This window comes from Bubalus kerabau, chromosome 10, assembly GCF_029407905.1.
Source record: "Bubalus kerabau isolate K-KA32 ecotype Philippines breed swamp buffalo chromosome 10, PCC_UOA_SB_1v2, whole genome shotgun sequence".
Taxonomy (NCBI): Eukaryota; Metazoa; Chordata; class Mammalia; order Artiodactyla; family Bovidae; genus Bubalus; species Bubalus kerabau.
The window spans coordinates 28542760-28567698 of NC_073633.1; the positions used below are offsets into that span (position 1 = coordinate 28542760).

General features: G+C 38.6%; 1 gene segment (V, D, J or C); it reads right to left on the bottom strand.

The window, feature by feature from the left end:
• Positions 1-687: 687 nt before the first annotated feature.
• On the bottom strand, positions 688-8428 carry LOC129621973 (T cell receptor delta variable 1-like). The segment is given in 3 exon segments: positions 688-863; positions 7908-8264; positions 8380-8428. Coding segments are annotated over 3 exon segments (582 nt in total).
• Positions 8429-24939: the final 16511 nt, after the last annotated feature.

Sequence of the window (24939 nt, forward strand, 5' to 3'; positions counted from 1 at the left end):
TCTTCCCAGGTGGCACAGTGGTAAATAATCTGCCTGCAGTACTGGAGACAAAAAAGACCACGTTTGATCCCTGGGTCAGGATGATCCCATGGAGGAGGAAATGGCGACCCACTCCAGTATTCTTGCCTGAAAAATCCCTCGGACAGAGGAGCCTGGCAGGCTACAGTTCTTGAGGCTGCACATAAAAGAAGCCTTTGGAACAGGAGAATTATTTGTACTTTTCTCACTTCTAGGTTGAGACTAACACACTGGAACCAACATTTTATTGATACAAGGAAGAACCATGACAAATTGTTAGTGCTTCTCACTTTATTTCTGTGTTGCAATTAGGATTCTTAGCAGCCATATAATTCTTCTCAGCTACATCAATTAATGAGGTGCTTCTTCCTTGTCCTTTTCTTTTCTTTATGCATCTTCTCCCCTTTTCCTTCCCTTCATTTTCCTCATCTCTTACTGCTCTCTGACTCTCTTTCCAGATGACTCTAGATTTGCTCTCATGACTGCTCCCCCGCTGTGTCCCCCCTTCTTCCCACCAGAGAAACACTGCAGAGGTGCAGCCCCGTCTGTCCCAGTATGTGTCTCTCAGGATGCAGTAGTACACAGCGGCGTCTCTCAGGGTGACCTGGGGCAGGACCAAGGTGCTGCATTTTCTGTTGGAAGCTGTGTTCAGAGAGGCCATGCTGCTGTTCACAGTGCTTCATAAGCCATGATGACATACTGTGGACTCTGATTAGGATTTTGCTGATATGAATGTATATAGTCATTTCCACCAATGGTATAGTTATTACAAGGCAGATTTACATCTTCTTCTTCAGCACAATCCATGGAGCTGGGCTGGGTGGTCTTAGCAGCAATCACAGTCCCTATGGAGTTAAGAAATCAAATTAGCTCCAGAGCACAAATTAGTGTAATTGTATGGATCAAAGTCATAACTCTCCCATAACTGTCTGGCCCTAACCCCTACTCCAGTGTTTCTATTTATGTCCTGCAAAAATATAATTGGTGTTCATTACACAACTGCAAGGAGATCAAACCAGTAATACTAAAGGAAATGAACCCTAAATATTCATTGGAAGGACTGATGCTGAAACTGAAGCTCCAATACTTTGTTCACTTGATGACAAGACCTGACTCTTTGGAAAATATCCTGATTCTGGGAAAGATTGAAGGCAAAGGAGAAGGGGGCGGTAGAGGATGAGATGGTTAAACAGCATTACCTTCTCAGTGGACATGAATTTGAGCATACTCCAGGAGACAGTAGAGGACAGAGGAGCCTGGCATACTGCCATCCATGTATGTAAAAAGTTGTATACAATTTAGTGACTGAACAACAACAAAATTATAGAGACCTAAGATGTGGCAAGAATCAGAGATCCATAGGCTTTGTTCCATGGGTCGTTGGCTCAATAGATTGAGAGATATCCTACAATCTGCTTACTGCTAAGGATTCGTTGGGAATCATGGCCATGATTTAACCTGTCATGTAAAAATCTGGCCTCTTTAGCAAACCCACAGATCATTTCTCAGATCCATCACTATAATGCTGAATACAGCACAGGGAGAGTAGAGAGCAAATAACTTTGTGGCCCTTTGCCCTCAAGTCATCCCTTGTAGACAGAGAACACTCACCCATGGTCAGAAACACAGTTACTCCAATCACCAGCCTCAGACTTCAAAGACAAGCTAGGACCACAGGCTCAGAGCTCAGGCTTGTGTCTGATCCTTGGCTTAAGGAACTTCCAGACAAAAGAGGCAACAGCTGTTAGTAAAGACTTACAATGAGTGCACATACCACTGTGTTGTTGCCAGGACCTTCTCAGCCATGATCAAGCATTTCCTTATTTAGGTCTTCCTCCCCTGTTTTAGTCATGTCCCCAGAAGATGGTGAAACATTCCCAGCTCACTGTGCAATCATCTATGAAGTTTAATGTCTGGTTCTGGCAAAGGAACACCAATCACAGTGATGTGTCTAGGCACAACCATTGGTCTATCATTTGTTTCTTAAGAAACTGGCTGATGCTCCAAGAAGCTTGTGGAATCCAGTTTAATCCCAGAAAAATGCACTGAGCTCTGTGTTGTAAGATGATTAAAATTCCTATCCATGTTTCAGAAAATTTTGAGGAGGTTCAAAAGTAGGATGTGGTCTGGGAGACGGAAAGATTAACATTGAGACTAAAAGCTACACATCCTGGAACTCGGAGCTCTTGTAAGTGTTCTTGGAATCATGCATTTATCACCATCTAGGTAGACAATTTTCATGCATCTGTTCTTAATGTATTAGCTGATTGACATAGACGGTGTTCACCTCATCCTCCTTGAACAGTGGTCCATAATCCTCATGTTCCCTATGCCAATGCTTGTGGCTGTTGTGCAGCAAGGATGCTAAGGCAGAGGAATAGAGAGAAAGAAAGGCAAACCAAGTGGGGTTCAGGTGGAGATGAGTGAGAGTGGTAAAAAAAAAAAAGTTGGAGGCTGGGAAAAAGATTTTAAGGAATAGAAAGATGAAGGGATAATCAGAGCAGGAAAATGGGAAAGCAGTGTTTAGGGAGGTACATGGAAAGGGCTTAGGCTATTGGGCTAAGATCACCTGAATCCTTGACCATACACATTGAACAAGGGATAATAAAGCACAAGTTGTCTAAAGAAGATGAAAGCATATCATTTTTCCTTTTTTTGGCACATCAATGGAAAACAAATTTCCCTTCCCTTCTCCCAGAAACAGTTTTCAGATGAAGCAGCCCCCTCTTGTGACTGAATAAAAGAACTGGAGACTAAACCCAGACCCAAAGTCAACAAGCAACTATTTGAAAAGTTCCTCAGGTTTGAAGGTAAATAGGCTTCCCAGGTAACTCCCTGATGGTTCAGTTGGTAAAACCCTCCTGCAATGTAGGAGACCCTGGTTCGATTCCTGGATTGGGAAGATACACTGGAGAAGGGATAGGCTACCCACTCCAGTATTCTGCCCTGGAGAATTCCATGGACTACAGTCCATGGGTTCACAAAGACTCAGACATGACTGAATAGCTTTCACTTTCACTTCAGGTGACTCTAGTAAAGAACTCACCTGCCAATACAGCAGACTTAAGAGACACAGTTTCAATCTCTGGATTGAGAAGATCACCTGGAGAAGGGCATGGCAACCCACTCCAATATTTGTGCCTGGATAATCCTGTTGACAAGAGAGCCCACTGGGCTATAGACCATGCATTCACAGGGTCAGACATGACTGAAGCGACTTACCACACAGCACACACATCTTACTTGTAATACCTCTGTACTCATCTGTATTTTCTTGGCCCTAAACACTCTATAGAAGGTTTTAACTATCTTTGACAGCTTTATTGCAGTCATATGGTTCTCACTTTTTGATCTCTTTAGTTTTCATTTGTATCCAACATTCCCATATTTAAAATTTACTCAAAAGCCCATATAATTCAAATGTTTATAAGAGAGGTTGGTACAGACTAGGCACTCAATAATTCTCTGTTTGCTGAATGAGCCAATGAATTTATTGAATTTAATAAAAATGTTATGTTGAATACTGTTTAAATTATTTAAATTAAGGGATTTGATTTAGGTCATACCTGAATGGCTTAGTGGTTCTTCAGCCTTTCTTCAATTTAAACCTGAATTTTACAATAAGGAGCCCATGATCTGACCACAGTCAGCTCCAGATCTTGTTTTTGCTGACTGTAAAGGCTCATCTCACATGCTAGTAAAGTAATGCTTAAAATTCTCCAAGCCAGGTTCAGCAATACGTAAACTGTGAACTTCCACATGTTCAAGCTGGTTTTAGAAAAGACAGAGGAACCAGAGATCAAATTGCCAACATCCTCTGGATCATGGAAAAAGCAAGAGAGTTCCAGAAAAAACATCCATTTCTGCTTTATTGACTATGCCAAAGCCTTTGACTGTGTGGATCACAATAAACTGTGGAAAATTCTTCAAGAGATGGGAATACCAGACCACCTGACCTGCCTCTTGAGAAACCTATATGAAAGTCAGGAAGCAACAGTTAGAACTGGACATGGAACAACAGACTGGTTCCAAATAGGAAAAGGAGTATGTCAAGGCTGTATATTGTCACCCTGCTTATTTAACTTATATGCAGAGTACATCATGTGAAATGCTGGGCTGGATGAAGCACAAACTGGAATCAAGATTGTCGGGAGAAATATCAATAACCTCAGATATTCAGATGACACCACCCTTATGGCAGAAAGCGAAGAAGAACTAAAGAGCCTGTTGATAAAAGTAAAAGAGGAGAGTGAAAATGTTGGCTTAAAGCTCAACATTCAGAAAACAAAGATCATGGCATCCGGTCCCATCACTTCATGGCAAATAGATGGGGAAACACTGGAAACAGTGTCAGACTTTATTTTTCTGGGCTCCAAAATCACTGAAGATGGTGACTGCAGCCATGAAATTAAAAGCGCTTACTCCTTGGAAGGAAAGTTATGACCAACCTAGATAGCACATTGAAAAGCAGAGACATTACTTTGCCAACAAAGGTCTGTCTAGTCAAGGCTATGGTTTTTCCAGTGATCATGTACGGATGTGAGAGTTAGACTATAAAGGAAGCTGAGCACCAAAGAATTAATGCTTTTGAGCTGTGGTGTTGGAGAAGACTCTTGAGAGTCCCTTGGACTGCAAGGAGATCCAACCAGTCCATTCTAAAGGAGATCAGTCTGGGTGTTCTTTGGAAGGACTGATGTTGAAGCTGAAACTCCAATACTTTGGCCACCTGATGCAAAGAGCTGACTCATTTGAAAAGACCCTGATGCTGGGAAAGATTGAGGGCAGGAGGAGAAGGGGCCGACAGAGCATGAGATGGCTGGATGGCATCACTGACTCAATGGACATGGGTTTGGGTGGACTCCAGGAGTTGGTGAAGGGCAGGGAGGCCTGGCATGCTGCAGTTCATGCCTTTGCAAAGAGTCGGACATGACTGAGCAACTGAACTGAACTCCATCCTCAGCTGCAAAGAATATAACCAATCTTATTTCTGTATTAACCATCTGGTGATATTCAAGTGTAGATGGTCTCCTGTGTTGTTGGAAGAGGGTATTTGCTATGACTAGTGTGTTTTTTTGGCAAAACTGTATTAGCCTTTGCCCTGCTTCATTTTGTACTCCAAGTTCAAACTTGCCTGAGATAATGTTGCATTTCTTCCTGAGTTTGCATTCTAATCCCCTGTGATGAAAAGAGCATCTTTTTTTGGTGTCAATTCTAGAAGGTATTGCAGATTTTAATAGAATCATTCTGCCTAGATCTCTTTAGTTTCCATTTTAACCATAGTGTCCCCATCACTGAAACATCCATTCATCCTGTTCTGGATCAAGTGATTCCTCATACCCAAATCTTCTCCAAGGAGCCCTCTAAATGGTACACTCTAATTGACAATAAAAGTTTGAGACATTTTTCACAGTTTGGAAAGCTATGTATGTCTCATTTCCCAAAGATTACAAGCATTGGAACAATAAAACCTGTGTCATAGGGTTTTGATATTTAGATTAGATAATGAATCAGAAATGCTTCTGCAGTTCCTGACATATAGTAAGTTCAGTAAATATTACCTTTCTTTATTCTACTAAAACTTGTGTTTCCTTCAGTGTCCAGATCTGTGATGTTCTTCCCATCCCCCCCACCCCCACCCCCACAACATCAGTTCAGGGATGGAAGCTTCTAGGACATTTACTTAATCTCTTATCTTCCTAGAGACAGTCATTATTTTTTCCTCTATCCTTTTGATATCATATACAACTAGCTACACTGATACATTGATCCACTCAGGGTGCTGAAAGGACATAGATGAAAGAGGTGAGGTTTGATTTTGGTTTTCTAAAATAGTAAAATCAAGGTCATCTTGCATGTTTACTACCTATTGGATATAATATTTTTGATTTGGATCTCTACGATTTTGCCACTCTGGTTAACTGTTTTCTCTTCTTATTGATTTATGAGCTTTTAATATATTCTGCATTTGATTACTTTTCCAGAAATGTCTTTTTCATATATTGCTTTCCACACTGGTGTTGACTTTCCACTCTCTTAGCAGTGATTTTCAACAATGACCAAAAAAAAAAAAAAAAGCATGTGCATAAGAATCTCCCTTGCAAGTTTTATTTGTTTGGTTTCTTTAGAAAATTTAGAAATGATTTCCTTTTGTCAGTGCTGTTGCTTGTGATGATAGTCAGGTATCACTCTTAATGATATTTCCCAGAATACAATGCATCAATTCCCGATGAGTATTAGCAAGATTTTTTTCCCACTAAAATAGACCCTTGGATTTGTCTTCAGTGCCTTGCAAACTTCTGCTAAAACCATACTGGTTGACTTGCAGAATTTCTTATTCATCTTTATGACTTTCCACATAGCAATGCTCCTGAATAAGCAGCTTGCTTTATAGGAAGTCAAGTACAATAGTGAGTGGAGGTTCTTGCTATGATAAAGAGCTTATGGAATGGGTCATGGATTGAGGTAGTTATAAACCCTACTTACAATCATGTGGTCATTTGCAGTAACAAAATCTATAGTAGTTATATAATTATTTTCATTTTATATGAATGTATTTATGTATACATTAACCATTTTTAACTTCCCTCTCCTGTTTGTCTGCCTGCTATAACACAAAATATGCCACTACAAATTAATCTTTATTTTGTTGTATCTCAGTAGTTAAGATACAGGATTCAGTGGGAGAGTGTGATTTAGCTAGAAGAGGAAAGAATCTTAAATGGATAAATGAATTTGGTATTCTCTTTGAAGGAGACAGCTTGTTTTGGTTGAATGAAGAATAATTGCATCATATTAACAGGAAGCATAGTTTTCCTGTGGTCTTTATTAGAAAGCTGTGGTATTCAAAGAGGTACTGATGAATGCCTAGTTAACAAGGAAGGAAGTTAACCAGTTAAGCTGTTATGGTGGGTTTCTACTGTGTCAACTTAACAATCTGAAAATCTATTTCCCAGGATTTGCTTCCCTCTATTGTTCTGGGTTAGGGTTGGCCATGAAAGAGATTCCTGTAAGTTTTGAAAGGTACTTATGGTGAAGTAGCATGTTTCTATGTTCCTCAGGTTGGTGCAGGGCTCCAGGCACTATGGCAATACATACTGTTGCTGCTGCTCTGATAGTTCAATTTATTGTTGACCTAAAACCCCTCGACCTTTCACCAGATATCTTACTCATGTTCTCTTTGTATTAGACCAAGTATGCATGTAGCATGATGGCAAATGACATCCACTTCTGAAGTTCACCCACTACTGTGAGCCCTAAGGAGGTTAGAGACAGACAAGTTTTAGTGGGTTCCATTGTCCTCATATATTTCCATACATGCCACAGTTTGTCCATGCTTTTGTCCACATCCAACTTTCCTTCACAAATGTTACTTTAGTTGACTTACAGTGAATTCAACTCAACACCAAATGCAAATATAACAGTTTTTATTAACTCTTCCACCAGCTCTAGCCATTGCCTATGTTCTAATCCTTATAACTTATCTCTTACTCTACATCACTGGTGGTTCTCCTCCAATTGTGCCCCAACACGAAGTCTGAGGGGAAAGGACTAAGAAGGTGATTTTCATGACAATTTCAGCTTCTAGATCCAGATTTGTGATGTGAGCCTCTTTAGGTGAAACTGCCATTCTATATTTTTGTGGGACAAGTTTTCAAATTTAGACAACTTTTGCACATGTTCTGTGTGGCTGATTTAAAGCCAAAAATTCAGAAGAAGAATGTATCAGTAGAAAGTTACTCTAGGCACCTGCTTCCAAATGACATAGAAGGAGCTTTTATTTAGAATTAAATCTTCTGATCCAGACCACAGATGAAGCAACCACAGGACTACCATTTCTTGTCTGGGGTCTGCAGGTGTGTATTTCAGCCTGGGTTGCGCAGCAGCCGGGCTGTCTCTTATTAAGCTCTGGGGTTTTTGTTCAGCTTTTCCTATTATTTCAAGCACTGTGAGTTCCCAGAGAGCGCAGAAGTACTTTGCAGAGTCTTCCAGCTGTATGTCTGAAATCGTGAGGCTGATGGATTTACGTGATCTCTGAAAATTTACAGAGTAGCGGCCATACCTTGCATTCTGGCTAGAAGAACCCTGACCAATAAGGTAAATCATCTCTCCACTGGGAAGTTGTTTATACCAATAAATGTTGTAACGGCTCTGAATTGTCTCATATTGACAGCTCAGTGTGACTACCTCCCCAACTTGACTGGCAATCTCTGGCTGGTCTTGAGTAACTCTCTGGGCTACACTGGATCCTGTGGGGAAAATCAGAAAACAGAGATGGAGCAGTGAATAAAATAGTATAGGAATTAGACTAAAAAAAGCCAAGCTGAAATTATAAGATGTTTGCTTCTCTTTTAGAATACCTACCAGAGAAGATGAAGGCCAGGAACACCCAGGGCAGACTGGAGAGCAGCATGAGGCATGGACTCCCCTGCACAAATGTGCCTAGTTCTGCCTCAAGCTTAGAATTCAGTGTCTGTGTGCCTGGCAGCGCATATACATAGTATCCGGTTCCCGTGTGACTCCTTCAAACAGGAAGTGGGATTTGTCGTGTTCATAGGTAACATGGTCTGTGCACAGACAGGAAAAAAAGTCTAGCTCACCACAAACCTTTCTTTGTCATTTTTTTCCCCCACAAGTAATTAAAGTAGGCTGTGCCTGAAAGGGGGCTTTTCAAAAGCAATTATTTTAAAGGTTTGAACTGAGTGGAACTAAAGAACAAACAAGTTGATTTTCACTTATAATTATTCCACTGAATAATTTTGCCATCCCATTTAATATAGGATTTTTGTTTGTTTGTTTTACATTTTTATTGGTGTTTGGCTACAGCAAAATGAAATGTGCTTTGACAGTTCAGTTCAGTTGCTCAGTTGTGTCTGAGTCTTTGAGACCCCATGAACCGCAGCACGCCAGGCCGCCCTGTCCATCACCAACTCCCGGAGTCCACCCAAACCCATGTCCATTGACTTGGTGATGCCATCCAACCATCTCATCCTCTGTTGTCCCCTTCTCCTCCTGCCCTCAATCTTTCCCAGCATCAGGGTCTTTTCAAATGACAGAGGAATGAATAAAATGTGTTACTTATGTACAATTGTTGTTCTTTAATCACTAAGTAGTGTCTGACTCTTTGGATCCATGGACTGTATCTCGCTAGGCTCCTCTTTCCATGGGATTTCCCAGTCAAGATACTGGAGTGGTGTACCATTTACTTTTCCAGGGATCTTCCTGAGCCAGGAATCGAACACATGTGTCCTGCTTGGCAGGTGGATTCTTTACCACAGAGCCACTGGGGAAACCCCACAATGAAACTGCTCAGCCATGAAAAAGAACAAAATGATGCTGTTTGTAACAAAATGAGCAGACCTAAAATAAGATTTAGTATAAGCAATGAACCCTTCTTATAATCTACTTATTTATTAGTCATTCGTTTAGCCTATACTTACATTTCTCCACCCAAAATCTAAATACTCTATTTAAAAACTCACATACTTTTGGCGAAAGGCAGTCTTATCCAAAAATTTTAACATTTTTTTTATAGGTTTTAGGGCTCTACTTGGTTTTTTAAATACATAAAATCATTTTGACATCAAATGATCTCTTTTTTATGTTTGTATGAATTTATAACAAGAATAAAATAATTATTCTTTTGAAACTTGACATTGAATCTTATTTATCAGACTTTAAGGAGGATCAGGAAATTCAGTCCCATTCCTTCCACAAGTAGAATTGTCCTTCTTAGATCATGTGCTCTAGAATTGTCCTCATGTTATTTTTTCTGTCCCACTGGCCCAAAGCGTTCAGTCTCACTAGTTAGTTGCTTGTTCTTTTTTCTTTTTGTTAAGTAAAATTAAGATAAGCATGTCAGTTCTTTCTGTGCCATAATACTATAATGCACTCCAACAAAATTTGGTATCTACAGACTGCAAGCACACACTATACCTCTACAGCACAGAAGGCGATGGCAGAGATTCTGTAAACTGTTACCTGTTCATTTGAATGTAGCTGTCAACTTTCCATTTGGTTTTACCATTTTAATGGATGAATTAATATAAAAGAACCAATGGTAACATACCAAAGAAAAGAAAGTACAGACAAGGTCTCTAAAACAGTGCCAACTCCTTGCTTTTAAGTTGCTTGGGTGGTGTTGTTAATGACTGATGCATGGAGGAGAGTGCATGTCTAGTTGAGACATCTCCTCTGTTCCATTTCACCTCTGAGTGTTGACAGGCAGTTGATATATGGTTTGCATTACCAAACCTACTTATATTTAAGTAGAAGAGATCACGAATGTCCACAGCAATGTGGGCACAGAATGTGGACAGCAGCATGGTATTGTATTGTAGCATATATAATTATAGATATTATATATATACTAGAAAATTGATATTGATAAAGTATTACTAAAATATAGATGATAATCTGATATATTAGCTTTATATGCACTCTTTTTTATGCATAGCTCTGAAATTTTATCACTGGTACAGGTTTTTGTACCATCACTAAAATCATGATGCAGAATTATTTCACCTCCCTAGAGCAAACCACTTTCACACTGCCTCCACCCCTGCAACTCCTAACAACTACTGATCTTTTCATATCTATATTTTGTCCTTTTGAGAATGCTGTGTAAGTAAATTCATACATTATGCATGCAATTGTAATAATATGGTGTGTAAGCGTGTATCAAGTAGTCTCCTGAGATACCTTTTCCACTCAACATTGAGATCCATTTAGGCTGTTGCATGAATCAATAGTAAGTTTCTTTTCATCACTACAGACCGTCCCCAACTTGTGATGAATCAACTTAGGGTTTTTCATGGTACGGTAGTGAGAAACCTACATATGCACTCACTAGAAACCACACTTTGCATTTTTAATTTTTGTCTTTTCCCACGCTAGCAACATGCTGTATGACATTCTCTAGTGATGCTGGGCAGCAACAGCAAGCTGAGCTCTCAGTCAACCCTGGGATCATGAAGGTAAACAACTGATCCACGTACAGCCATTCTGTACCCATACAGCCATTCTGGTTTTCACTTTCAGTACAACACCTTTAAGATTAGGCCAGGTGAAACTCTGATGCGGAGTAGGTTAAGTATATTATATGCCTTTTCCACTTACAACATTTTCAACTTAAAATGGTTTATTTAGACTTAACCTTATTGAAGTTGAGATAGATCTATGAATAATATTGTACTGAATGGGTGTACCACAGCATATTTATCTATTCACACAATGAAGAACGTTTGGCTGGGTTCCAGGTTTTGGCCATGACATATATAGTTTCCATGAATATTCAAGTACAAATTTTGTGTGAGCATAAGTTTTTCATCAATCCATTAGAAATGCCCATAAAGGAGTGTGATTGCTGAACTGTAAGGTGAGTGAATATTTAAGTTTATGTGGAACTGCTAAGCTGTCTTCCAGAATGACTGTTCCATTTACCTACCAGCAATGTATGAGTGATCCAATTTCTCTATATTATTGCCAGAACTTGGTATCATCATTATTTTTCATTTTAGCCATTAAGAAAGATGTGGAGTGGTATTTCATTGTGGTTTTAATTTGCATTTCCCTGATGGTTAATGATGTTGAACATCTGATTACATGCTTATTTCCCTAACACATAACTCTTCCACGAAATGTCTGGGTGAGCCATTTTACAATTGGACTACTTGTTTTCTTCCTGCTGAGTTTAGACAGTCATTGTATTCTAAATACCATTCTTTGATGAAAATACATTGTGAAAATATTTCCTGCCATTCTGTGTTTTGTCTTTTTAATTCTCTTAATAGTATCTTTCACAGAGCAAGCATTTTTACTCTTGATGAAATATTTTATTTTTTATGGATTATGCTTTGATGTCATGACAAAAATCATTTTGTCCAACACTTGGTCTTGAAGATTTTTTCCAAAAATATTTATAGTTTTAGATTTTACACTTGGATGTATGGTCCATTTTATGATTTTCCTCAAGTTTTTGTATAAGGTATGAGATTTAGGCCAAGATTCAGTTATTCGCCTAGGAATATCCAATTGTCCCTAAATCATTTGCTCATAAGACTATCATTTCTCCATTGAATAGTCATTGCACCTTCGCCAAAAAATCAGATTTCCCCACTTTCTCATATCCCCACTTTGGATGAACAGTAGCATTATCCTGTTAATGATTTTTTTATTATCTCTTTTTATTGAACTTTTTGTTTTGTATTGGAGTATAGCCACTTAGCAATGTTGTGATAGTTTCAGGTGGACAGCAGAGGGACTCTATCCTTTTAACACTTAGCATCTATTGTTTACTTTTTCATTCTTTATATTTCTAATTTGTGTTTTCTCTTTTTTCACCATGATAATTCTACCTAGGAATATCGTTTATTAATCTTCTTAGCAAAATTAACTTTGTATCTCATGGCTATTTCTATTATTTTATTTCTGTTTTACCAATTTGACATTTTTCTTATTTTCTTATTTCAGTTTATATTAGTTGTAATTTGTTCTTCTTTTTCTATCTTTTTTGCTGAAAGCTTAGATAATTGTTTTGCAGCCTTTTTCTTTAGTAGTATACGTATTTAAAGAGAAATTCCTCTTATGTATATTAGCTGTATCTCATAATATTTATATGTATATGTTCTCACTGTATTTTCTTTCACAATTTTTTCTAATAGCAAAGTAATTATTTCTTTAACCTATGAGTTATTCTAAATTTTAAGGCCTCAATTTCAAATATTTGGGCATTTCTAAAGATATCATTTTGCTATTGATTTTCTAAGTCAATTCCACTTTTGATCAAAGAATAAATTCTATATAATTTCAATTTTCTTAAATATATTAAAACTTTTTATGCACAAACTGATGTGTGTGTATGTCTGTGAGTATATTTCTGCACAGAAGTAGGTGGCTGAGTCCCCAGGCTGGGAAGTTGTGATGTGCAGTGAAGGCTGTTTGACACTCTTATTGAGGGGAACTGTGAGTCTTCCGGGAGAAGGCAATGGCACCCCACTCCAGTACTCTTGCCTGGAAAATCCCATGGACGGAGGAGCCTGGTAGGCTGCACTCCATGGGGTCGCGAAGTGTTGGACACGACAGAGCGACTTCACTTTCACTTTTCACTTTTATGCATTGGAGAAGGAAATGGCAACCCACTCCAGTGTTCTTGCCTGGAGAATCCCAGGGATGGGGGAGCCTGGTGGGCTGCCATCTATGAGGTCACACAGAGTCAGACACGACTGAAGCGACTTAGCAGCAGCAGCAGCAGTGAGTCTTCCTTTTTATTCACAACCAAACATATGGTTATCAAGAGTGCAGGGTGTTGCTGATACCATTCCTTTAATATTCCTTGCGTGCTCTGTCGTGTCCGACTCTTTGTGACCCCATGGAATATAGCTCACCAGGTGCCTCTGTCCATGGGATTCTCCAGGCAAGAATACTGGAGTGGGTTGCCATTTCTTTCTCCAGGGGATCTTCCTGACCCAGGGACTGAACCTGGGTCTCCCGAATTGTAGGCAGATGCTTTACTGTCTGAGCCACCAGGGAAGTCAGTGGGAAGTAGTCAAATGCACTCTTCTCATAAGTACAGTTCAGAATGGAAATCTCTCTTTCCTGGACTGTCCATGATTGAGGGCTCTGTTTGAGATTAAGAGCAAAGACAAGTGTCTATTTTTGCACAGGTGTGGTTGTGAAGAGAATGCTGCTCCCATCTCTAAATTCAAAATGTTTTAGATGAGGGAGACTAAGGAGCAACCACAAGAGAGAGAAATATATTACACTGGTCAATTTTTAGTTAAGGCCATGTGGAAGGGATTTTCACAGAGGCTATTGCTTCCTTAACCAAAATGGAGTGTAAAGATAATCATTCCAAAGCTCCTTTACAAATGTTCCTCTCTCTCGTCCATTTCACCAGACTTTGAAGTCCAAAGACAAGATAAACTTCCTTATCTGTTATTACAGCAAACCAGAACCAAGCACCAGATTCTGGGATAATGTTAATGATAAAGATGTTGGCTAATAAATCTCATTGACTGCATAGCATGCCACAGTTTTTCAGGAGCCCTTTAATATTTAAGGATATGGCAGGTCCTGTTCATTGTCCTCAGGTAGATTTACTTCTTCATCCTTACCAGAATCCCAACATTCTGTTTGTTAGCAATGTTCCTAGAGAAAAATGCGTACCTTCTCCAGAATTTCATAGCTTGGGATCAGCTTGAACTCTGTTGTAATCAATAAGATGTAAGTATCTTGAGCAATTTATCACCCTTTCCTATTCACTAGTGGAGAAGGAAATGGCACCCACTCCAGTACTCTTGCCTCGAAAATCCCTTGGACAGAGGAGCCTGGCAGGCTACGGTCCATGGGGTCTCAAAGAATTGGACATGACTGAGCGACTTCACTAGAGTTTTCTACTTTTCCTAATAATGCCAAATGTCAACGTGTTGGTACCTTGATACTACATGCATTGCATGTGTGTGAAGTCACTTCAGTCATGTCTGACCCTATGTACTGTAGCCCTCCAGGTTCCTCTGTCCATGGGATTCTCCAGGCAAGAATACTGGAGTGGGTTGTCATGCCCTCCTCCAGGGGATTTTCCTGACCCAGGGATCAAACCCGAGGCTCCTGCAGTTCCTGCATTGCAGGCAGATTCTTTACCACTGAGCCACCAGGGAAGTCCTGATACCAAAGATCAAAATCACACATTGTACCTCGGATAGATGAAAAAGACAAATGACATATTTCTCATCTATGATCTATTAATAGAAAGTCAATGCTTACACATGGTCAGAAGTCATGCTTGTTTCACATATGTGTTCTTACTTAAATATTTCAATAGCAGAAAAGGAAAACTAGAATGAAAGCACCTGAAAATTTAGTTTTAGTTTATTGTCACCTTATAACTAATAATTAATAAGAGGTCATCATGTATCATTTTAGTTTTTATTGGAGTTTTATATTCATATAAGAAAATGTAATATAAGGGTACAGCCTGGTAAATTTTCACATAAGCAACACCCTTATAACCAGCACTCAGATCAAGAAACAGAGCGTTACCAGCCCTTCAGAGCTCCCTTTATGATATTGATCCATTATAAGAGTATTCTGATTTCTACCAGTGTAAATTAGCTATGTCAGCTTATGCACCTTATGGAAATGCTATGTTTATTGACCATTTGAATATCTTCTATTGTCAAATGCCTACTCCAGGCTTTTGTCTTTTCTATCAATTTGTTTGTTTTCTTGTTGATTTGAAGGAGATATTTTGAAATCAAAATGAGCCCTTTGATAGTATATTTTATAGCTAATATTTGCTAATATAATATTTTTATAATTAATAATATTAACTTTGATAACATAATAATACTGTAAGTATATTCACTAGTTACCCTTTAGTGATTTGCTAGCTATCCTTTTAACTCTTGAATACTTTTAATGGCAATTTTAATATACATCAGTTTTTTAATGAAGGGTAGTTGGTTTACAATGTTGTGCCCATCTCTGCTATACAGAAAGTGACACGAAAAATGAATGTATATGTGAATATAGACTAGTTTTGATGCTTAGCCATGTTTGTGTCCTGTTTAAGAAATGTGTAGCTAACAGAAAGTAATGAACAAGTTTTGTATTTTTTCCATTAATTTCATACATTATTCTTACATTCAGATCTGCACTCTGACTGCTATTTATATATGATCTGAAGGCCATAATACACTTTTCCATAGGAAAAATAATGGAATGTCACTTATTGAAATGAAAGTCCTTTATCCTTGGTACATAAAGGCAAATGTTTTCCAATTTTTAGTGTAATACAATTTCAGTATTAATTTTACCACAAAATTTTACTTTGTCACCCTCTCCATCTGCTTATATCATTCTCCTTTATTTCAGTTTCTCTTCTGTTTGTAGAATTTTTTAAAATGTTTTATAGTTATCACATATTTATTAGTTGGATGATGCAGTTTTCTAAACTTTCATTCTAGTTACTAAAATGAATTATTTTCAGAGGTTTTCTCCTCCTCTTTGTGCCCAGGATGCTTTCTTTTTTTTTTTTTTTAATTTAAATTTTCATGATTCTTTTTTTATTTTATTTTATTTTTAAACTTTACTTAATTGTATTAGTTTTGCCAAATATCAAAATGAATCCGCCACAGGTATACATGTGTTCCCCATCCTGAGCCCTCCTCCCTCCTCCCTCCCCATTCCATCCCTCTGGGTCCTCCCAGTGCACCAGCCCCAAGCATCCAGTATCGTGCATCGAACCTGCTTTCTTTTCCATGTGCTGTATTGTGTGTACACTTGTTATTAGTTAGTTTGAGAATCACTTAGTATGTTGCCTGTTTTATGCAATTCTGGTGTAACAAATGAATTAGATATTCTTCTTACTTTAGATTCAGTCCCTCACATGTGCAAACAGGTAGAATTTGAAAAGCATTAGAATCCTCAGTGTGCACTGCTATCAGACTCTTCCTGATTCAATTTATTAATGTATTAGTTGTAGGGAAAAACAGTTAAAAGACACAGTGAGCCAATGGAGCTCCAAGTTCCTAACTCAGTTATTTTTCTTGTGAGATCATCTGCTCATGGTGAATCTCTATTGGTAGAATTAGTGATAAAACTAATAACAGTTCTATTAAACAGCACTCATTAATTCTGTGATTTCTAAAGATACATTTGGTAGAACGTTTTAAAGCAGGACACATTTGGTATAAGGATAGCACATGATTTTTTTTTAAATTGGTAAGTATTTTTTCTGAACGAAGATGAAAAAACAGGAATGAGAAAGACTTTCTAAAATCTGTTCACCACATTTGGGTTGGCAAGCACTGTGTTTCCAATGGCCATGGGTTGCTGAAATACCATATGGACTTTTTACACCTTTGTTGGCTTATAGTTATGGAAGATGATGTGAATGAGAATACCAGTTGATATCCAAATAACTATTTTTTGTATCCATTTTTCTAAAATTAGGAGAATTCCCTGCCTCATTGGGGGAATGAGTTAAGCACAATTTAAATCTTTAAAAATATCTGGTGTTGACCACTTTATGAGAAATGCAATGTATTGGGAATTTTAATGGAAGAAAGAATTTTGTGCTGGAATAAACTAAAGTTTCACAGGAAGACCTTAACAAAGTACTTGGGGACCTATCTCACTAACAATGATAGGAAAGAGGAGTAAAGAGAGGAAAGAAGAAAAAGAAAGAGGGAGGCTGGAAGGAAAAGAAAGGGAAATAGAAGGATAGGATTAATGAGTTTATGAATGAATAAGTATTTTCAAATATACCCATCTTCATTGTGAAAGCCATGTGATGTTGACTTTCTCTTCTATTTTTAAAAAAAGATATAACTCACCCTTTCAATATTTTATTGCATCCCTAGCAATGAGCACCAAAGAATTGATGCTTTTGAACTGTGGTGTTGGAGTAGACTCTTGAGAGTCCCTTGGACTGCAAGGAGATCCAACCAGTCCATCAGTCCTAGGTGTTCATTGGTAGGACTAATTCTGAAGCTGAAACTCCAATACTTTGGCCACCTGATGCAAAGAGCTGACTCATTTGAAAAGACCCTGATGCTGGGAAAGACTGAGGGCAGGAGGAGAAGGGGACGACAGAGGATGAGATGGTTGGATGCCATCACTGACTCAATGGACATGGGTTTGAGTGGACTCCGGGAGTTGGTGATGGACAGGGAGGCCTAGCCTGCTGCAGTTCATGGGGTCACAAAGAGTCAGACATGACTGAGCGACTGAACTGAACTGAACTGAACTAGCAATTATTAGTAACGTCAGTCATAAATATTTCTTTACTCAATAAATATTTTTTGAACACTTACTATTTGTTGGGTATTGTGCTGATTATTGAGAACTTCAATAAACAAAAGGAATGAAAAGATATGTTTCAGAAAAAGTGAAGTAAGGAAACAGAAAGTGAGCTCAAAGCCTGTAAAGAGGAGGAAATGAGTGAAAACGTGACAGGAGGGATATGCTGATTTTTGGAAAAGGCTACAACACCTCTCATTGTACTTTCCAAGATTGAGTACAAGTATCTGTTCCTTCATCTCTGACTCACAAATCAAAGCAATTTCCAAAGCATAAACACAGCAATATACGTTTAGGTACACATCCTATGCAGCAGTATAGATTTCTCAATCTTTTTGATGATCCAAGAATATTATGTTAGTGATGCTGCTCACATCAAGGGCCAGAATGCCTCCCTATTACTTTCTCTATCTTGTACTCTAATTTCCTCTATGTCTTTTCTCTTGGGGAAAATGTGTGGCTAAAAAGGAGCTAAGGATGTTTCAGAATCCCGCTACACTCAGTAAAAAATATTTCTACTGCATTTGGATATTTAGAGGACTAGCATGTCTCTTTACAGAATTAAGGATTATTGCTTTTCTTGAATCACAACATATGCCTTTTGTTCTAACACTTGACATTTTGCCCTGAAACGTGTGTCACCTTCAGCTATGGGAATTATGATTCATTCCACTGACTTTCCAGTTGACTCACTATTTCAGGGCTTTCTTCTTACTGTTGCTTCCAGGAAGACCAGATTGAACTACACATGCTGAGATTTTGGAGCTTGACATTAGCAGATTTAAAAATGAATATAACAGTTGGTCTAAGACATATTAAGACAAACATAGGCAACTTTTAAAATCTCTTTGAGGCTTAGCTTTCTGAGAGGTACCATAGATCTCAGAAAAACTCCCTAAACGGTAATGAGGATTAAAAGGTACATTTAGGGCTTTCTAAAAGACACTGATTTTAAAGCTAAAAAAAAAAAATAAATTTTTGATAGATTTGACAGTGTAAGAAAGGTAGTATGTTAGAATAAAACATACAAGTAAATATGAAAGTCAAAATATCATGTAAGATGTCAAAATAATTTTAGCAAACAAAAATAAAGCTAAGTTAATGGAAAGAATGGTCAAAAGATAGGAACAAGCATATGACAAGGTTGATGACAGAGTGGGTGAGGAAGATCCCCTGGAGAAGGAAATGGCAACCCACTCCAATATTCTTGCCTGGAAAATCCCATGGAAGGAGGAGCCTGGCGGACTACAGTCCATAGGTCACAAATAGTCAGACACAATTGAGTGACTTCCTTTTCACTTTCAAGTAGTCTATAGTGTTTGAAATTTGCCATGCGACCTACATTTGTGATACTCAGTAAATGTGTAAGTGTTAACAAAGTTATGTTCTAGAAATACTGGGAACCTACTTTGTAGTTATCCTTCCTAATGGCCCCCAAATGAGAAGCAACCAAAAGTGAAACATCTGGTGAGTGGATAAACAAAATGTAATTAATTTGTCAATGAATTTCTATTCATCAATAAATATGAGTGAAATACTAATGTATATTACAAGATAAATAATTTTTTTCTAAAAAATTATGTTAAGGAAAAATAGCGAAATGCAAGATTACATATTGAAAGTTCCCATGTATATGAAATATTCACAAAAGGAACTTATAAAGCTGTAAATTAGATCAGTGGTTGCCAGGGGGCAAGTGTGGAAATAATCTTGCCTGGAGAATTCCATGGACAGAGGAGTCTGGTGACTACAGTCCATGTAGTTGAAAGGAATCTGACACAATTGAGCAACTAACACACATAGTCTGAGGTTTAGTGTTTGTGAGCATGTACAGGTAACTTCTTCCACTTGGTAGGGGTTTCAGATTCTGCAAAACACCTCAAAGGACTTGGCTCAGAATGTTACACACAGTCCTTAAGGGGAATCTGAAGGTCCTTGAATTTGTTTAATGGTTAAACTATTGGAGAAGACTCTTAAGAGTCCGTTGGACAGCAAGGAGATCAAACCAGTCAATCTTAAAGGAAATCAGTCCTGCTTATTCATTGGAAGGACTGATGCTGAAGTTGAAGCTCTAATACTTTGGCCCCCTATATGAAGAACTGACTCATTGGGAAAAACCCTGATGCTGGGAAAGATTGAAGGCAGGAGGAGAAGCGGATGACACAGGATGAGATGGTTGGATGACATCCCTGATTCGATGGACATGAGTTTGAGCAAGCTCTGGGAGTTGGTGATGGACAGGAAGCCTGGTGTGCTGCAGACATGACTGCATGACTGAACTGAACTGAAATTATTACTGTTTTGTCTTGCTTGATTGTTTTCCTTTCTTTCTACATTTTCTCACTTCTCTGATTATATTTATACTTTGGAACTTGGGGAAGGTCTAGGAGCTAAAGTTTTTCTACACACAAGAGGCAGAGAGAGGACATTGCAGGGGCAGATGGAGTGGTCTGTTCCAGGAAGGAACAGACCCATAAGGTCTGCCCCATAAGGTCCTCCTCAATTACTTATAGATAGATAGTCTCCTGTGTGTGCTATGTATTGTTCAGGAATGCAGGATGCAACACTGAAGAGCAATTAAAAAAAATATTAAAAAGCCTACAGTGCAATAGAAGGAGAAAAAATTAAACAGCTTTGTTTCTTAAAAAATTACACAATTTTAAGTAGTGATAAGCACTTTAAACAAAACTGTGTTAAGATAGAGAGTGACTCTTGGGATGAGGAAAGGCATCAGCCCTAAGTAGGGCATGGAGAGTGGGCTCCACTCTGACACTTACTCTGCAACAGCAGGCTGGGCACTGAACCTCTCTCATGTTCAATTTTATTTCTATAAGTAGCCAGTATCTTTCTGCTGGACACTGGGCTCAGCTGAAAGCTGAGAACCCAGTGGTAAAGAACCCTGAATGGTAAATTCTACCAATAACCACAGTGCAGAGATGAGGAAATTGAAGCATAAAAATTCTTGTCACAATCGCAAGGTCATACAGCTAATGAATGCTAGATCTAGAACCACAATCTAAGTCTTTGGTCTTAAGCACTTTGCTCCACTTTCTTCCTAAAGTAGGGTGGACCCAATCTTGAGTGGTTCCAGTAAGAATTGCGAAAACACATGCAAATCACCTAGTGCAGCGCCTTCTCTGTCACAGGCTCTCAACCAGCTGTGGTAATGCACAAAACCTTGGAGGATGGGAAGCCATGGTCTGGAATTCCAGACAGTCTATCTACTAGATAAAGCTCAATATTTTCTGAGGTTTGTTTAGCAGTTTATACAGAAGATTTCATGTGTTATCATAAAGATCAGTGATCTATCATGTTTCTTACTGTTAATGGGAAATCAGTTCCCATTAACTGATATTAACCACCTTAAATATAAAGTATTACATTGAGACAATGTGTAGTATAATATAATATAGAAAGAGTATACCAAGCTACTGTATGCTACTGTTTGCTACTACAGTCTATTAGTATTTTTTGTAATTGACTTTTGCTCCCACTTATCAGGATATTTCTACACTACAAGAAAGGACAAGCAGTAAATGCAATTTGACTTAATAGATAAAAATCTCCCATCTTGTGCAACAATTCCAAACTTTCTATTCATGCAGCCATAGTCATCTCATGTGTTTATTTCTCATTTGGAACCAATCACTCTCACATCTGTCTGGCAAAAGCATAACACAAAACACAAAAAACAAAAACAAAAACAAAAAACAGCCAGTTTTCCTGAATCCTCTCCCTCTTGATTTCTGCAGTGGGAAGTTTACTGACTGGTTCAGCCTTGGCAGCTGCTATTGTGATTAGGCTTCCCCACAATTTTTTTTTTAATTTAATTTTATTTTTAAACTTTACATAATTGTATTAGTTTTTCCAACTATCAAAATGAATCCGCCACAGGTATACATGTGTTCCCCATCCTGAACCCTCCTCCCTCCTCCCTCCGCATTCCATCCCTCTGGGTCGTCCCAGTGCACCAGCCCCAAGCATCCAGTATTGTGCATCGAACCTGGACTGGCAACTCGTTTCATACATGATATTTTACATGTTTCAATGCCATTCTCCCAAATCTTCCCACCTTCTCCCTCTCCCACAGAGTCCATAAGACTGTTCTATACATCAGTGTCTCTTTTAATCCAAGATCACTGGAGGGGAGCGGGGAAGCCAGAGAAGCCTCACAAAATGTTTGAGCAGGACACCAGGTGGCAGTATATCAGCTTTCATTCTTGCTGCACGCAGTGTGCTAGAGTGATTCTCAGAACTGAAAAACAGATTTCGACAAAGGATTCACAAAGGGGTGACATTTGAGTTGAAACATGAAGGGATTCAGAGGTGCGTCATGTTCTTATTTGGGGGATAGCATCACTGGCTCAGTGGTAAGGAATCCACCTTCCAGTGGATTCAATCCCTGGGTCTGGAAGCTCCCATAGAGAAGGAAATGCCTACCCACTCCAGTATTCTTGCCTGGGAAACCCCATGGACAGAGGATGAGTCAGACATGACTTAGTGACTAAACAACAGCAAAGCATCACAGTCAAGAGGGAAAAACAAGGGGCACTGGTCTTGACTGGGAAACAAGCTTGGGGTGTTTAAGGAATGAAATCTGATTGTAGCCCTTGTTTTTCCCAGCACACTATTACTTAAGAAACTTATTAAAACATCTGGCACTATGAACTAGTTAGTGGATGCTTTCCTCGTTTACTGATCCTGGGACAGTTGAATCTGTGTTTGGCATTTTCTTTCTTAGTTCCCTTTAGCGTCCAGTTTAAACCAGTAATGTCACCACACTGACATCCAGCCACCCAGTTCTGGGGCCAAGTGCTTCTCCATAGTCCAGACCTTGCTCCTAAGCAGCCCTCTAAAATGCAACACACTGGCCAATAATAACAAGGTAGAGAAGCTTTTCACGATTAGGAAAGATAGGGCTCATTCCCAAAGTGCTTTTGGTTTTTTAAGGAAACAATAAAACCTATCTCTTAGGGTTTTGATATTTGAATTGGATAATGAATCTGAAACGCAAACTACAGTGCCTGACATCGAGTAAAGCTCAGTAAATATACCAACTTTCTTTTTTCCAGGAAATCCTACCTCTCCTTCAATGTCCAGGTCTGTGACTTGTTACTGTTTGTTCTTTTCTCCACATTGGTTCAATGATGGAAGCTTCTAGAAAATTCACTTCATCACTTAGTTTCCTGGAGACAGTCATTATTTCTCCCTTTTTCCTGAAGTCATATTCTCCTAGCCACATTGATACACTCAGAGTACTGAAAGGACCCAGATGGAACGCTGAGATAAAGTATTATTTTCATTTCCCTAATTAATAATAGTATTAAGGTCTTTATATATGTATTAGCTATTGGATATCTTATTTCTGAGTTGGATCTCCAAGATTTTGTCATTCTTTATTATCTGTTTTCTTAATGATTTAAAAGAACTTCTAACATATTCTGCATTTGAGTCCTTTTTCAGAAATATTCATTGCAAATGCAGTTTAACAGTTTGTGCATTAACTTTCAAAACTCTTAGCAGAGATTTATAACAAACACAATTTAAAAATATATTTTCAGGTTCACAAGACGATATGAAGTTATCAGTTCAATTCAGTCTCTCAGTCGTGTACTACTCTTTGCGACCCCATGGACTGCAGCACACCAGGCTTCCCTGTCCATCACCAACTCCTGGAGCTTGCTCAAACTTAAGTTCATCGAGTCAGTGATGCCATCCAACCATCTTATCCTCTGTTTTCCCCTTCTCCTGCCTTCAATCTTTCTCAAAATCAGAGTCTTTTCCAACGAGTCAGTTCTTTGCATCAGGTGGCCAAAGTATTGGAGTTTCAGCTTCAACATCAGTCCTTCCAATGAATATTCAGGACTGATTTCCTTTAGAATTGACTGGTTGGATCTCCTTGCAGTCCAAAAGACTCTCAAGAGTTTTCTCCAACACCATAGTTCAAAAGCATCAATTCTTCAATGCTTAGCTTTATGGTCCAACTTTCACATACATACTCAACTACTGGAAAAACCATAGCTTTGACTAGATGGACCTTTGTAGGTAAAATAATGTCTCTGCTGTCTAGCTTTGTCATAGCTCTTCTTCCAAAGAGCAAATGTCTTTTAATCATTCTTAATGATGTTTCCCAGAATATAATGCCTTGCAAACATCTGCCAAAACCAGAGTGGCAGACTTGCAGAATGCCTTATTCAAATTTATTGCTTTACTCATAGCATTGCTCTTGAATAAGGAGATTGCTTTATAGAAAGTCAAGTATAGCAGTGAGTGGAAGTGCTTGCTATGAGCAAACAGGTTATGGGATGGATAATGGAAGAGGTCATTATAAATACCAGGTATAATCATGTGGTCATTTGCAGGAATGAGAACAATAATATTTATGAAAATTTGTTTTTCATTTTGTTATGAATATATTTATGTATTATATTAGCCAATTTTAACTCTCCTCTCCCATTTTCCTGCATGTAGTAACATAAGAAAAGTATGTTAACATAACTCAATCTTATATCTTATTTTATCTCAGTAGTGAAGATACAGGATTCAGAGGGAGAGTGTGACTAGCTAGAAGATAAAGTAACATCACCTACAAATGGATAAATGGACTTGCTCTAATCTTTGAAGGATATGGTTAGAAAATTTTGGGTTGAATGAGGAATTACTGCATCATAATAGCAAGAAGTGTGGTGCTAGAGAAGACTCTCGAGAGTCCCTTGGACTGCAAGGAGATCAAAGTAGTCAATCCCAAAGGAAATCAACTCTGAATATTCATTGGAAGGACTGATGCTGAAGCTGAAACTCCAATATTTTAGCCACTCATTGAGAAGAGCCAACTCATTGGAAAAGACCAAGCCTGATGCTGGGAAAGATTGAAGGCGAAAGCAGAGGGCAGCAGAGGATGAGACGGTTGTATGGTATGACCAAATCAATGGACTTGAATTTGAGCAAACTCTGGGAGATAGTGGAAGAGAGAGAAGCCTGGTGAGCTACAGTCCATGGAGTCACAAACAGTCAGACATGACTTACGGACTGAAGAGCAACAACAACATGAGCAAGAAGCATAGCTTTCCGATCATCCTTATTCAAAAGTGGTTAAAAGAGTATAGATGGATGACAAGTTAC